Genomic DNA, 17,062 nt, shown 5'->3' with positions numbered 1-17,062 from the left:
CAGCCACTGGGGTTGTACAGGACAGTGCATACTAGGTGCCAGTCCCAAGTTCAGACAGATTGGGGAGGGTTGCATCAGGAAGGGCATCTGGTGGAAAACCTATGCCAAATCAAATATGTGGAACAGATCTGCTGTGGCAACCCCTAATGGGAGCAGCCGAAAGAAGAAGAAGAGAAGAAGAAAAAGAAGAAGAAGAAGACAATTTACCAAAAAGGGGGAATGATATGCAAGAGCACAGCATAGTAGATCAGTTTTCAATGAGAAAAGTTAAAATCCAGCAGAAGCTAAATGATAACATTCATGCACCTTTCTAGACAAAGCTGAAAAGACCAAAAGGATTTTCAAACCAAAATTTTTGGGGTGTGTGAGCTCGTGCATACAGAAGTGGGTGGATAGTCTCATCTCATCTCATCATCTCTAGCAGCTTTATCCTGTTCTACAGGGTTGCAAGCAACCTGGAGCCTATCCCAGCTGACTACGGGCGAAAGGCGGGGTACACCCTGGACAAGTCACCAGGTCTGGGTGGATAGTGCTTTCCTCCAAGTGTGTTGCACTGCTCCTGACATTGCACGAGCAAGCGGTTCATAAAGATGCAGTCAGCAGGCTTCATGTGCCTCAGAGGAACCCTCCCTGGCTCCCTGATTGGTAGCTGTCATGTGATAGGGGAGAGCTGTCTTTTGGGTGGAAACTGGCCATGACTACATTAGGGAGAAAATCGGGGATAAAAAAGAACCAAAGTTTATTCAGATCCCCTATTTTATTTTTTAACTGCTTCTTCATTCCTCAGCCACTAGATTATGAAAGCAAGAGGACATACTCACTGCGTGTTCAGGTAATGAACACACACCTGGATCGGCGATTTGAACATCTGGGTCCATTCAGTGACACAGCTACACTCAGGATCACAGTCACAGATGTGGATGAACCACCTGTTTTTGGTCGGACCCATTATATCTTTGAGGTGGATGAGGACACACTGCCTGGTAGTCCTGTAGGAACTGTAAGTGCCCGTGACCCTGATGCTGCCAATCACCTGGTCAAGTAAGTGATAAGTGTTGGATGAAACCTTTGTACTGTAAATGGCATGTTATCTATCTATCTATCTATCTATCTATCTATCTATCTATCTATCTATCTATCTATCTATCTATCTATTACTAGCATGGTGATATCACTTTTATCTCACCATTATTCTCCTTAGCCTATTCAATTTCAGACAAAAATGCTTTTTCATGCACAATACTGGTTCATATATACACTGATAACTCACTTTATTTCAGTATATTAAATGTGTGCACTAGATACAGATGTGTCTGTATTGCTAATTACAAAAATCCTAGGAGACATTCACCACAAAAACCCAAGCACATGTTAGTGGCAAGCCAAAGTCAGAAAACAAGCATATGTGGTGCTTAATAATTAGAAGCTCCTCGCCTACATTTTTTTAATCGATCAATGTGTGCACACTCTATTGGCTCACAAAGCAGAAGATTGTGAAGTCAAATTTTACTTAGATAAAGATAAGGTGAAGTGAAAGTAACCACTACCAGAAGCAAATGCATGGCTTTGTCTACCTTATGGGACGACCTTGGGCTGAGGTGCCCTTGAGCGAGGCACCTAACTCCTAACTGCTCCCCAGGCGCTGTTAGCATGGCTGCCCACTGCTCTGGGTACGTATGTGTGTGCTCATTGCTCATGTGTGTGTGCGCATGTGTGTGCTCACTGCTTCAGATGGGTTAAATGCAGAGAGGAATTTCACAAGTGTGTGATGAATAAAGTTGTGCTTTGCTTTTTAATGAATCGGCTTTTTTTTGTCAGGTTTGACCACTGCTTTACCTGCAAAAGCAGAAAAGCAGGTGTGTTTCAGGCGTGTCCCTTATTGCAAAGGCTTCAGCTAATCCATAGATGTTGGCACCTCTGTAGATAACAATATTAATTATAAAATATTCATAAGAATTGTTTTAATTTGCTTTCAAATTAATGATTCATTCCAACTCCTGCTCTTAACATAACATGTTATTACAATTTCAAAAATCTGTCTCCTAACCCCAAATAGTATCCTGCCGTAATGTCAGGTTATACAACATAGCATTCACTCAAGCATTGTTTTGTATGTGTGAAGGTTTGCTGTATTCATTTACAGATTAAGCTGGTGTAGTGAAAAGCCAGGCGACCAGACTAACAATTAGCAAACAATAAACTGTCAGTTCTGTCAGAAACCAAAATATGCCACACCAAAAATGTAGCAAAACACCAAAGATGTAGATTTAATATGCAGAATATTAGTATAGTGACACATTAAAAAAATGACATAAAATGCTCTATTATAATGACTCCTCTTGTCACATTGTGATGCTTCTACTTGGTTAAATCAAATTTCAGCTTTCAGCTTTTCATATTGTATTTATCTATATATGGCTGTGTTGTTTTTGTGTGCATATCATTGGAGAGGTGAAAGAAAAGCCAGTTATTCATGAATTCTCTGCTGGTAATTTTCCCAAGGAAGTTGAGTGGCATGAGTACAGACATTGTTTATCCCAATATCCTCATGCACCGCCCATTTGAATTGCTTCCAAATTCTGTAAGTCGTAAATGTGATTTGAAAGCATTGTTTTTGCTCTAAAATGCACGCATGCATGCACGCATGCACGCACGTGCGCACACACACGCAGTCTGAAAAGCAGAAAGCTGTCACTCTGGTTCTGTAAAACGCATGGTACAACACTGCATATTTAAATGTCACCAGAATATATATGTTGACATTGATAAATGGGTCTAAAATGAGGGATTTCCTTGGTTACCTTCCTGACAACAAAAGAAATAGGATAGTCAGAGTGATCAGCGGTTGAGCTCCATCAAATGAGACCTAGCAAAATGTCACCTTATTAAAGCACAGCCACTCTCAGGTGAAAAGATTTCCATTTAATCTTAGCTACCTCATACATCCATCTGAAAATATAATCAGAAATGTATTGGGTAAATAAATAAATTATTCTACAAATTCATAAATGTCATTAAATACTCTGGAAAATAACTGAAAAACCTATATTTTTGGGAAGCAGTAACTGACTTAGTCTAGGCCACTCTTAGCTACTTTGCTTTTAACATTGATTTGGCCAATAACATATTTTGTTCTAATTGGCAAGTCAAACTGTATATACGCTGACATTTATGAATCATAAACTCGTGCCTAAGTGTTTATTTGGCTGCTTCCCAAATACAGGCCTTGTTCTGGGTCATTAGTCATAATTATATGATGAACACTGCTTGCCTGCATTAAAGCCTAAAACTTTGTGTGCTTTTTCCCTTTGTTGATCAATAATTACTCTTCTTCTGGCCTGTATTCAATATGGTCATTGTTCTCTGCAGATACTCCATTGATCGACACACCGACCTAGAAAGGCTGTTTAATATTGACTCCAACAATGGTACCATCAGCACACTGCAAGCTCTGGATAGAGAGATGTCCAAATGGCACAATGTTTCTGTCCTGGCCACCGAAATCAGTGAGCACAATTTTCTTTCTGTAATGGCAGAATCGTCATAATTTGCCAATGCTGATATTTTTTCTAATTAGTGAAAATTAAATTACATCTTTTAAACCATCTTTTCTCAACATGCATAATTCAAACATTCATTAGGGGCAGTGGTTGTTCTAGCTTGTATGGCACCCAGGGCAATCCCCCTCTTCAGTGCAGAACCCACTTCCCATCAACCACCCCGCCAACAAAAATTGTATCTACCGCCTTGATACTTCCTTGATACATTTGTTGAACAATTAAATATACATTTCATTATGCACAGTTTATCAAATTTTCAGAATAGTTACCAAATGAACCCTACAAACTCATTGGCTAATTTTAGACAAAAGACTCAATATATCACAAAACCTACAAAATACCAGCACAATATAGATGTCCTTTAAGTCAGCCTACAGCATTGTAATTCCCCTTAATGAGCTCAGGACCTAGTAGACACAGTCACAGAAAACCTTTATGATGTCACCTCAATGAAAGTTAACCAAATCATAAATTTGCTCGTTAGGTTGTAATCATTTTGCTGCAGGCTACACACATTATCATGATGAAACTGGGTGAAATTATATCCAATGTTATGTGAGCGAGTTGGAAAGAAATTGGAATATTGTCACCCTGTGTGTAAAAGCATAACAAGCAGCACAGCAACATGTGCTAACAAACACAAGTGTTGTATGAGCTTATTTCTTTACATACATAATGGTGTATTCATAAAATGATGACATAGCTGCATACCTTTTTCTTTTGTGTGCTTCTCATCTTCTTCTTTACTCCTTTACCGAAATTGGGCACCTGATAGCTTAGACCTTTTCTTATTCAGTTGTGTTGGTTAGGCACTCAGGCATTCTGACAAGGTTAACTGACCCACACCCAATCAGGGACATGATCAAGGAACAGAATACTGTAATATGTTAGCATGGTATCAGTGGTTTGACCTTAAAGACAAGGTTAGGGTTTATAAAACAAAAATAATAATTAAATGAATGAATGAGTGAATGAATGAAAAAAAAGTTTTTGGACAGATGAGATGGAAATTACAACAGAGCGATGGAAAAAGAAAAAAATCACACCAGGCATGCCACCCATGTATAAAACTGACTCCTTTGTCTTGTTAATGATGAGCTGAAAGAACAGGTTTCTTTCTGAATGCATTTAGCATTTTATTTGCATGAATCCAAGCACATGCCTCAAAACTCAGTGGCTGGTACTCTGCCTTGCAGAAGTAAATGAGACATACTGGAGTAGTTCAAATTGGTCAATCAATCCAATTGAAATTATTTTCACTGACTAAATAAAAAAAAAAAAAAACCAGAAGGACCTGAAAATGACTAATGATATGGCAGAATGTTACCAATTACATTCAAATTTAAAACTTTATTTCAAAATTCTCTTAAGTTGCCCAGTTGTAAATGGTTCCCTGAAATAATGGAAGTGTCAATCAAAAGAGCTGTGTTTTCTATATGATTCACTCAAACCTTGTATTGTATGGTAATCTTTATTTAAACATAACGTGCTTGTTACTGATTGAACATTGTTTTTTGCTTGTGATAATCAAATACCATCTCGTTAGACTAGTGAAAATTATGCAATACAAAGTTACTTATTATAGTAGGGTATTATTCTTCTAAATATACCCTATACACCAGGGCGGCACGGTGGTGTAGTGGTTAGCATTGTCACCTCACAGCAAGAAGGTTCCGAGTTCAAGCCCAGTGGCTGACGGGGGGGCCCTTCTGTGTGGAGTTTGCATGTTCTCCTTGTGTCTGCGTGGGTTTTCTCCGGGTGCTCCGGTTTCCCCCACCGTCCAAAGACATGTGGTTAGATTAAGATGGGGCATGGCCTGAAGGTTGGGCTGAAGTACCCTTGAGCAAGGCACCTAACCTCCAACTGCTACCTGGGCACTGTAGCGTATAGCTACTCACTGCTCTGGGTATGCTCACTTGTGTGTGTATGTGTGTGTGTGTGTGTGTGTGTGTGTGTGTGTGTGTGTGTGTGTGTGTGTTCACTCCTTCAGATGGATTAAATGCAGAGGAGGAATGTTACTATGTGCTGAAGTCTGTGCTTGAGTGTACATGTGATAAATAAAGGCTTCTTCTTCTTAAATAACCTTGCTTGGAAGGTTTTATTAATTTGGAAATGCTTATTAATGCTTATTCTGCAATGTTGACAGCATATCGAAAATAACACCATTTAAGTACCCTTAATGCCAATAAGCATGAATAAAGGCATCAGTAGATTAATTTAGGCTCAAAATTCCTCTTATTGCAAACACCATCCAGCTCTTCATTTTCTACTGTCTCTCAGACTGACATGCTGTTTTTTTTTTGTTGAAATTGGTGATGCATTTTCTGATTTGCTGTTATGTATCTGAATTTGTGTTGTGTTTTTGGTCTGTGAATATGTTTTGCATTTACAGGTTATTGTGTATTGATTGCTTTATTATTTTGTTGTAAATCTTATCTGATGTTGCATAGCCAAAAGAAAAAAGAAAATAAATATAATAATTATGGACTACAGAAAAACACATCTGCCTTTCTATGATTGCTTACACAAACTTGTTTCTCACATTCAGGTACATCTTTACAGACTAGAGTCCCTGTGTTTATCAAAGTACGGGACGTAAACGATAATGCTCCTGAGTTTGCCATGTATTATGAGACCTTTGTCTGTGAAAATGTCAAAGCTGGACAGGTATGCAATCAGTTCATCATTTTCAATCATTTCCAAATTTCCATTCTCTGTCCTTGTGAAGTTTGTGATTTGCCCACAATGGCTGCATATAATACAAGACATATTATGAAGAACTTGAACAGAAAATTAACCATGAATAATAATAATATTGCTGTATTGTATTTTAGCTCATTCAGACCATAAGTGCTGTGGATACAGATGAACCACTTGTTGCGCATAAGTTTGTCTTCAGCCTGAGCACAGTCAACCCTAACTTCACCATTTTTGACAATGAAGGTAAATATCATGGGGTGAAATACAACTCATCACATGGAATTCTGCAGTAGAATTTAGCATTAAATAATTCTCCATACCCCGATATAACCTTTAACATTCAACTATGGTATTTTGGCCCCAGTAGAAATACACTCAAAATAACACTTTGGTCTGTGCCAGAAGACAGCAAGTATTGATGGATGGATGGACGGATAGACAAACAAACAAACAAACAAACAAACAAACAAGTTTGAAGAAAATATTAGCACTATTGAATTATCTCAGGATAAAATTATATAACAATCACACAGTTGTTTCCCAGCACTGATAACAAAGACATGCCCATTCATCCTGGTGATTTTGTTTGTTTACTCTCCAGATAACACAGCACGGATATTGACACGGAGAGGCAGCTTCAACCGACATGAGATGAGCTCATACCTGCTGCCCATTGTGATCTCAGACAATGACTACCCTATACAGAGCAGTACAAGTACTCTGACTGTGCGGGTGTGTGCCTGTGACAGCCGTGGAAACGTGCAGTCATGCAGCACTGAAGCACTGCTGCTTGCTGCTGGCCTGAGCACTGGAGCGCTCATCGCTATCTTACTCTGTATCATCATACTGCTCAGTAAGTAGATCTTGTAGTAGCAGAACCTATCTAAAGTCCATCACTGAACTTGTCATACCTCTCATATATATATATATATATATATATATATATATATATATATGGGTGGCACAGTGGTGTAGTGGTTAGCACTGTTGCCTCACAGCAAGAAGGTTCTAGGTTCAAGCCCAAGGGCTGACAGGGACCTTTCTGTGTGGAGTTTGCATGTTCTCCCCGTGTCTGCGTGGGTTTCCTACGGGTGCTCCGGTTTCCCCCAAAGACATGCAGATTACGTTAATTGGTGGCTCTAAATTGACTGTAGGGACGAGTGTGAATGGTTGTTTGTCTCTATGTGTCAGCCCTATGATGACTTGGCAACTTGTCCAGGGTGTACCCCGCCTCTCATCTACAGTCAGCTGGGATAGGCTCCAGTTTGCCTGCGACCCTGTACAGGATAAGCGGCTACAGATAATGGATGGATGGAATGGATATAATTTATGAATAAATTCAAATTTATTTGTCACATTTTACAGTCATACAGAGTACGGCATGCAGTGAAATGCTTATTGCAAGGTTCCGTAAGTCATGAAAATATTTTAAAAGCTGTAAAATTTTTCTGACTTCAATCATGTCCCATACATCTCTGGATTAATTTAATGTTACAACTAAGACTATGACATACCCAGACCTTAACCAGGAGAGGAAAACTGAGAAATTTATTAGCTAATCAAGCAAGCACACAATCAGCGTGCTTGCTCAATCCTGTGAATTAGTTCCCTTGAAAATTAATTGACTAGTCTAAATGATGGCAACTAACAATGCAATAACATATAACAGGCTAGTTCCTTCATAATATCCATTAAGAAACTAAGATATATTTGGTTTATTTGTGGGCGGCATGGTGGTGTAGTGGTTAGCATGGTCGCCTCACAGCAAGAAGGTTCTGGGTTTGAACCCAGCAGCCGGCAAGGGCCTTTCTGTGTGGAGTTTGCATGTTCTCCCCATGTCTGTGTGGGTTTCCTCCGGGTGCTCCGGTTTCCCCCACAGTCCAAAGACATGCAGGTTAGGTTAATATTGGAGGGCCTTAGACTGAGGTGCCCTTGAGTGAGGCACCTAACTTCCAAGTGCTCCCTGGGTGCTGTTAGCATGGCTGCCCACTGCTCTGGGTATGTGTGTGTGCTCATTGCTCATGTGTGTGTTCACTGCTTCAGATGGGTTAAATGCATAGAGGAAATTTCACAAGTGTGTGATGAATAAAGTTGTGCTTTCTTTCTTATCCTCCCTCATTAAAGTTATTGGCATCATACATCATACTTGTGATCTTGACAAAAAGTCAAGAAGTCGTTGGTGAAATTTTTGGTTCTGAGCTCCAGTGTTCTCTTCTTGCAAGTAAAATCATGAGTCTGGTGAGCATTCTCTCAATATATTTAACTATGATGTGACTCCATGTTATGCTACCCTTAGATCGCTACAGCTGATGAGTTCAATAGATTTGCAGCACAGACAATTATTGGAATCGAGGTGCAAAATCAAGGTGTCACACCAAGATGAAGTGAATTATGTTTAAACAAACATACCAATTTTTTATTTTTATTTTTTCTTATTTTCTAACTTGATTTACTGTGTCTAAAATGTTTACTAAATGTGCTAAAATATATGTAGTGATTTGGAATCTGTAATACTCAGTATTAACAATATTAATTGTCCATACCCACTCTTAATCATTATTCTATACGTTCCTCATCACAAAATTTCCAAAATGTTAAGGCTGTTTATATTGAGAAGCAGGAATGCATCAAGTCATGTGTGAATAAAATACTTGTATGTAATATTGCCTTCTGAGGTCCTTTGTTCTGGCAAGTTTTTGAAGGCAGTGTATATGTATCCTCATTATCCTACACTTTCCATTATCCCATGTGTCATAGTGGGTAGAGGAGCTAGCCTATGAAAAAAATGGTAATTGAAAACACCATGTTGAGGCAGCAGTTTCTGGGCAAATACTTTATTTGTAATAGTTATTTAATTAGATTTCAGATCAATGTCAAGAGTTGTGGGTTTGTTCACTCTTTGTTTAAATGTTTGTTCGGTGCCATGGAAGTTGTGTTCAATCAATAAGAAAAAAATATCAGATTCAGAATAAATTCTGGAGCGCTTTTGGAGGCTTTAGATACTCAAATATGTATTTTCATTTAAAACAATACAGACTTAAAAGGTATATCATGCATGCCTGAACATCACAGTTACTCAGCTAATAATTGATAATGAATTTTCATTCAGAATTACAGAAAGAACATACACAATTGGCAACCCTATCATTCCTTCCAAGGAGTCCCAGTGAAGACAGGCTTGGGAATGAAGTGGTGTGACTCAGAACAACTAAATTTCTGAAAAACTGAAAGTGTAACTTATTCCATCCTTGCCAGAAAAATGCTATTCAAACATTTTTTGAGAGCAAAGGCCAACTTCTATTCTCTACCACAGATGGATTAAAAGGCATCTGTGGTAGAGAATAGAATATGTCTTTTAATTTATTTTGTATTTATTGTATCATGTACAGCACTTTGGTACCTTCTGGTTGTTTTTAAAGTGCTTTATAAATAAAGCTGGATTGGATTGGATTGGCACAAATATGCTTTCTTACATTACTGTAATGACAGCAACATATGAGAATATAAATATCCCAAAAGTGTTTAAATCCATAATTAAAAAAAAAATTATATATATATATATATATATATATATATATATATATATATATATATATATATATACACACACACACACACACACAGTTGTGCTCATAAGTTTACATACCCTGGCAGAATCTATGATTCTTTGACCATTTTTCAGAGAATATGAATGATAACACAAAAACATCTTTTCCACTCATGCTTAGTGGTTGGGTGAAACCATTTATTGTCAAACGACTGTATTTTCTCTTTTTAAATCATAATGACAACAGAAACTACCCAAATGACCCTGATCAAAAGTTCACATACCCTGGTGATTTTGGCCTGATAACATGCACAGAAGTTGACACAAATGGGTTTGAATGGCTACTAAAGGTAACATCCTCACCTGTGATCTGTTTGCTTGTAATCAGTGTGTGCGCATAAAAGCTGAGTGAGTTTCTGGGATCCAGACAGACTCTTGCATCTTTCATCCAGCCACTGACGTTTCTGGATTCTGAGTCATGGGGAAAGCAAAAGAATTGTCAACGGATCTACGGGAAAAGGTAGTTGAACTGTATAAAACAGGAAAGGGATACAAAAAGATATCCAAGGAATTGATAATGCCAGTCAGCAGTGTTCAAACTGTGATTAACAAATGGAGAAATCAGGGGCTCTGTTAAAACCAAGCAAATGCCACAAAGTATCTCGCCTACAATACGCCAAACAGCACAGAGACAAGCCTCAAAACTTCTGGAACAAGGTAATTTGGAGTGATGAGACCAAAATTGAACTTTTTGGCCACAACCATAAATGTTACTGTACATTTGGAGAGGTGTCAACAAGGCCTATGATGAAAGGAGCACCATTCCTACTGTAAAGCACGGAGGTGGATCGCTGTTGTTTTGGGGATGTGTGAGCTACAAAGGCACAGGAAACCTGGTCAAAGTTGAAGGAAAGATGAATGCAGCACGTTATCAGCAAATACTGGAGGCAAATTTGCACTCACCAGCGCGGAAGCTGCGCATGGGACGTACTTGGACATTCCAACATGACAATGATCCAAAACACAAGGCCAAGTCGACCTGTCATTGGCTACAGCAGAACAAAGTGAAGGTTCTGGAGTGGCCATCTCAGTCTCCTGACCTCAATATCATTGAGCCACTCTGGGGAGATCTCAAGCGCGCAGTTCATGCAAGACAGCCCAGGAATTTACAGGAACTGGAGGCTTTTTGCCAAGAAGAATGGGCAGCTTTACCATCTGAGAAAATAAAGAGCCTCATCCAAAACTACCACAAAAGACTTCAGGCTGTCATTGATGTTAGAGGGGGCAATACACGGTATTAAGAACTGGGGTATGTAAATTTTTGATCAGGGTCATTTGGATGTTTTTTGTTGTCATTATGATTTAAACATAGAAAACACAGTTGTTTATCAATAAATGGCTTCACTCAACCACTAACCATGAGTGGGGAAAAAAGTTTTTGTGTTATCATTCATATTCTCTGAAAAAAGGCCAAGAAAGCAAAAATTCTGCCAGGGTATGTAAACTTATGAGCACAACTGTATATATATATATATATATATATATATATACACACAGTTGTGCTCATAAGTTTACATACCCTGGCAGAATTTTTGCTTTCTTGGCCTTTTATATATATATATATATATATATATATATATATATATATATAATCCTCAGCAGTATCCATCCAGCCTAACAAACTTTTTGGTTTAGCAATTGTTAATGTCAGTACACCGGTACACTGGCAACATCATGATATCTGTTGCCTTCAAAGCCTGCCGTTTAATATTTATAACATCAAAGCACTGCTATCTGAGACAACAACTTATGAGACAGCACAGGCAGCAAGGAAACAAGGAAGCTGCCTTCAATTTTGTTTTGTGTTTTAGAACTAGAATTTAATTTATTATTATTATTATTATTATTATTATTATGTATACTCCATTGAATCTCTGCAATATGTTGGTGCAATACAAAAGACATACATTCTTCCAATTCACTTGTATCTGTTCATTAGGCTATCCTTTACATGTCATGTGCCATCATACTGTACTGTGACCTACATCTACTCTCTCCATGACAAATGTAAAACAGTGTGAATCAGTGTAAACAGGTTGTGTAACCTCACGGCCACTTCATTGTTGCAGCAATGAACAGACTCTATTTATAACGTCCCCAAATGCACAAACCTTGGTGGGATGATTCTTATATCAACCTCCAAATAATGCTACTTAAATGGTTGATGCAATATATTCAGATTAAACTTGTTATTCTTGTCTGTTTTCTACTTTTGTAATGCACAGGTCTTAATGATAACTTGTAAATTAATAAATGCATATTAGCTGTTAAGAACTTTGGATAACTGGAAATGGTTGGAAATTAATCATTATATATTATTTTGTCTTTCATTAGTAATTATATGCAATTATTAGAAAACTTGGTTAATTTGACAAAAATGTTAATTTCATGTCTTGACAAACATTTTAATTTCAGCCTTGGTCAGAGATACAGTGAATCTGAAGCTTATCCCATGAACACTGGGAACAAAGTGGAACTAAATCCTGGATGAGATGCCAGTCCATCACATAAACTCTACACACACATTAATTCACACCTATAGGGAACTTAGCATGGCCAGTCCACCTACTGGGATATATTTGAAAGCTGGGAAGAAACCAACATGGATATGGGGAAAACATGTTGAGAACAGTTTATAAAGCATGTTCTCAATTATGCATTACCATCAACTGCGCAACCCCATTCCTAGTCATTCAAGATTTGTATGGTGAATTTATGGAGCATAAACCTCATTTAAATTATATTATGCCACTAAATTTTGAGTAAAATAAAAAAATATATGTTTTGATTGGGTGGCACGGTGGTGTAGTGGTTAGCGCTGTCGCCTCACAGCAAGAAGGTCCTGGGTTCGAGCCCCGGGGCCGGCGAGGGCCTTTCTGTGTGGAGTTTGCATGTTCTCCCCGTGTCCGCGTGGGTTTCCTCCAGGTGCTCCGGTTTCCCCCACAGTCCAAAGACATGCAGGTTAGGTTAACTGGTGACTCTAAATTGACCGTAGGTGTGAATGTGAGTGTGAATGGTTGTCTGTGTCTATGTGTCAGCCCTGTGATGACCTGGCGACTTGTCCAGGGTGTACCCCGCCTTTCGCCCGTAGTCAGCTGGGATAGGCTCCAGCTTGCCTGCGACCCTGTAGAAGGATAAAGCGGCTAGAGATAATGAATGATGAATGAATGAATGTTTTGATTGATGAACTATAGACTGGGGGGGGGATCTTGTTGAGTGATTATCAAAGACTGGTAGGCTAGATTTAGATTGCATTTACAACATTTGGCAGATGACAATATTCAGAGCAATTTGTTTGTCTCATCTCATCTCATTATCTCTAGCCGCTTTATCCTTCTACAGGGTCGCAGGCAAGCTGGAGCCTATCCCAGCTGACTTCGGGCGAAAGGCGGGGTACACCCCGGACAAGTCGCCAGGCCATCACAGGGCTGACACATAGACACAGACAACCATTCACACTCACATTCACACCTACGGTCAATTTAGAGTCACCAGTTAACCTAACCTGCATGTCTTTGGACTGTGGGGGAAACCGGAGCACCCGGAGGAAACCCACGCGGACACGGGGAGAACATGCAAACTCCGCACAGAAAGGCCCTCGCCGGCCCCGGGGCTCGAACCCAGGACCTTCTTGCTGTGAGGCGACAGCGCTAACCACTACACCACCGTGCCGCCCCAATTTGTTTGTATCTTGTTTATATAACTGAAGCTACAGCTTGGTGGTCCTGAGATCTGAATGCATAACTGCACTGATCAGTAGTCTAATGTCTTAAACACTAAGCACCCACTGCTGTGTCAAGGCTAGAAAGCTATGCCCAAGTTTAGCCAAGATATTTGCATTTTAAGCATTACAAAATTAATCAGGTTAAACACTAAAATGAAATGTGCCAAACAGTGATCAAAACAACACAACTTTACATGTTGCAAACTGCCATCTTTTTGGCACATTCATTTTCTCTGGACTTGGGCATTCTGACAAGGTTTTGAAAAAGCACACCAAGCATGCCACCCATGTATAGAACTGGCTCCCTTACCTTATTAATGATGAGCTGAAAGAGCAAGTTTCATTCTGAAGGCATTTACAGTAGCATTTTAGTTGCATGAATCCAAGCACATGCCTCAAAACTCAGTGAATGGTACTCTACCTTGCAGAAGTAAATAAGACAGTTTTTCAGGACAAAAAAAAAGTAGTATCATATTCTTGAGTAGTTCAAATCAGTCAGTCAACTTAGTTGAAATGATTCTTACTGACTAAATGGGGAAAAAAAAGCTCCCAAAACCAGTAGGACCTGAAAATGATTATGACATACTAAAGATATGGCAGAATGTTACCAAAAAGAATGACTTTCAAATTTTAAACTTTATTTTAAAATTGTCGTAAGTTGCCTAGTTACAAATGGGTTATCGGAAATAATGGAAGTGTGAATCAAAGGAGCTGTGTTTTCTGTATGATTCACTCAAACCTTGTATTGTATGGTGGCCTTTCAATGGAAAATACTGTACATAAACAAACCAAAGACTGTATAGCAAATCAGAAAATGCAACAGCAAAACCAAAAATTCAACAGCATATTCAGAAACACAACAGCAAATTCAGAAATACAAGATCAATAGTATAGTAAATGTATAAAATTTTAACAAAACTGTGAAAAAAATTCAACAGGGGAAAACCAGGATCATTTATTATTATAGTCTGTAAAAAGTTATTGGGTGGCGTGGTGGTGTAGTGGTTAGCACTGTCACCTCAAAGCAAGAAGGTTCTTGCTTCAAGCCCAGTGGCTGACAGGGATCTTTCTGTGTGGAGTTTGCATGTTTTACCCATGTCTGCATGGGTTTCCTCCGGGTGCTCTGGTTTCCCCCACAGTCCAAAGACATGCAGTCAGGTTAACTGGCTACTCTAAATTGCCCATAGATGAGAATGTGTATATGAGTGTGCAGAAATGAACTGGCCACCCTATTGCTGCAATTCTGGCAACCAAACATAATTCAACCAAGCATGGTTCACTTCAAGCCCAGGGTGGGTTGGGCAGTGATGACGATGACAAAGTCATTAAGCTTTATGCCAGTCAGATGAGAGGAACCACAGTCAGAGAAAATTTCAATTTGCAAATTAAATTTTAAAATTTCATCATGTTAGTTTTCACAGTCAATTAACAAAAACCTGAATATGCTTTAAAATCAACAATTTACACTGAAATTTTATCAAGTTTTCTCTTAGACCTTTTCTGTGTGTCTGTGTGTTCTACTTTCATCCCCCCCCCCCTTAATTTTCTACAAACAATCACAAACTAGGCCAAAAGTAGGGCACCCCATTAAGATGTTACTTCAGGTAAACAGTATTTACAGAAAGTCTCTTTTCATGCCCCCCTCCTTCTCTCTCTCTCTCTCTCTCTCTCTCTCTCTCTAAAAATTCAGCAAAAGTGAAATGAAAAAAAAATTATTAAATGCATGACAGAAAGGCCTTTCTGCTGTTGTAAACCCCGAAGTAATATGCTTCTGCCATCACAAAACACTACATTTACCTGGATATACTTTAATACAGCACAAAAAAAAAAAAAAAACAGCAAAGCTGCATTTTATTTATTTATTTATTTATTTATTTATTTTCTGCAGTACTGAGCTAAAATATGCCACACTTATAACCAGAGGCACTTTGTTAGGATATTTTCTCAGTATGGCACTTAACCAAGCATGACTCTTGTTCCATCTGAGGTAATGTCATCTGTGTTCGTAAATCTATTTGAGTCACGATGTTTGTATCAGAGATGTGCATGTGCTGGGTTTGTAGCATCAATTTTAACCTATAATCCACCACCTGTGTTTCAGCTTAGCTAATGCTGCTGCTAAATCAGGTGTCTTCAGCAGGGAATGTATGAAAAAAGTGCTAGGACACAATCATATAAATCCTGAGTTAATGGAGCATGGAGATAATGCAAATACAATGACATGAATGTATGGATGCATGAGGCAGAATGAGCAGCATTTTCTTCACACACACACACACACACACACACACACACACACACACACACACACACACAGAGTCCTGTGTAAAAGTCTCCGGCACCCTATTTTTTTTTCTTTCATACAAACTTTGTCATACATTTCTATTTTATTACTTCTACATTACAGAGTCAGTACAAAAACATTTTAGGGTCCAAATGTTCATTTTCCAGCACAAAAATGTTACAGAAAAACAAAAGTTTGTATCTGAGCAGCATATTCCATAAGAGACCATTTTTCAGATGAAAAAACAAAACATAATCAAGGCTACTGGGTCTTGCTGCAAAATTAAGAATCACGTGTGACAGTCAAAGTGTCCAGAAGAACTGTCTGTTTCTGGAAGATGCTCAGTAAAACCTACAGCTCATTACCTTATACTGTAAAACTGCACTAACTGTACATAATTGGCTTTGTGTCATTTATTTTGGCTTACTACTGTTTTTACTGCTACTATGGTTCATTATTTTTTAAGCCATTTTTGGTCTACAGCATTTCTTTACATGTTCCTAAGATTTTTGCACAGGACTCTGTGTGTGTGTGTGTGTGTGTGAGAGAGAGTGAGTGAGTGAGTGAGTGAGTGAGTGAGCGTGCGCGCAAGCGTGTGTATATTCTGGTTTAGCTCATTATATTTAACAGGTTCTCATCTTCTTCTATATCTGCTGAGCTACAGTAAGTGTCATAAAGTTTATTGTTTTGCATAGATTTCTCTGTATCTATGACACCCTTTCCAACAGTACTTCATTCTTGAGTAGAAAGGTGATAGCACTGATGGTTAAACCTTCGCACTTATGACTCTTGAGTGCAATACCATGACATTTGCTCATTACCTTCCCTTCGCGCCACCATTTTAGTTGTTCTTTCTGACAAGCCGTCCACTTCACCATCACACTCCAGCATCATGAAAAGGGGCCAATGAGCCATGACAAGATGTTGCTACCTTAATTCCTAAAACTACCCTTCCACACACTCACCAATACATACCCTCAACAAGCCCTCACCACCTGTGGCCCTCCAGTCTGGGCATCACACAGCACACACACATTGCTTGCAGCATCTCCTTCATAATTAACACCTGAGTGGGAGGGAGAATCACTCCATTTACCTCCTGAGAGGAGAGAGAGCAACCACTGATCAGGAAAAAAGCTATCAACAAGCACCTGCTCTTTTCTCAGACAGAATTTTCACCCTATTGA

The 17,062-nt window shown here is 38.9% G+C and overlaps 1 protein-coding gene across 1 annotated transcript in view; it reads left to right on the top strand.

Annotated features, from left to right (window-relative positions):
- The window catches only part of LOC132897807 (cadherin-10), a 55,973-nt gene that overhangs the window by 37,638 nt on the left and 1,273 nt on the right, over positions 1–17,062 (top strand). Inside the window, exons 6-10 of the mRNA XM_060939031.1 lie at positions 788–1,041; positions 3,370–3,506; positions 6,109–6,227; positions 6,395–6,503; positions 6,862–7,113. Of these exons, the coding sequence (XP_060795014.1) occupies positions 788–1,041; positions 3,370–3,506; positions 6,109–6,227; positions 6,395–6,503; positions 6,862–7,113 (871 nt within the window). The remainder of the gene's footprint in view (positions 1–787; positions 1,042–3,369; positions 3,507–6,108; positions 6,228–6,394; positions 6,504–6,861; positions 7,114–17,062) is intronic.

This window comes from Neoarius graeffei, chromosome 14 (genome assembly GCF_027579695.1).
Source record: "Neoarius graeffei isolate fNeoGra1 chromosome 14, fNeoGra1.pri, whole genome shotgun sequence".
Taxonomy (NCBI): Eukaryota; Metazoa; Chordata; class Actinopteri; order Siluriformes; family Ariidae; genus Neoarius; species Neoarius graeffei.
Note: the sequence above shows the minus strand (reverse complement) of the source record. Positions and strands in the feature narration are given on the sequence as shown.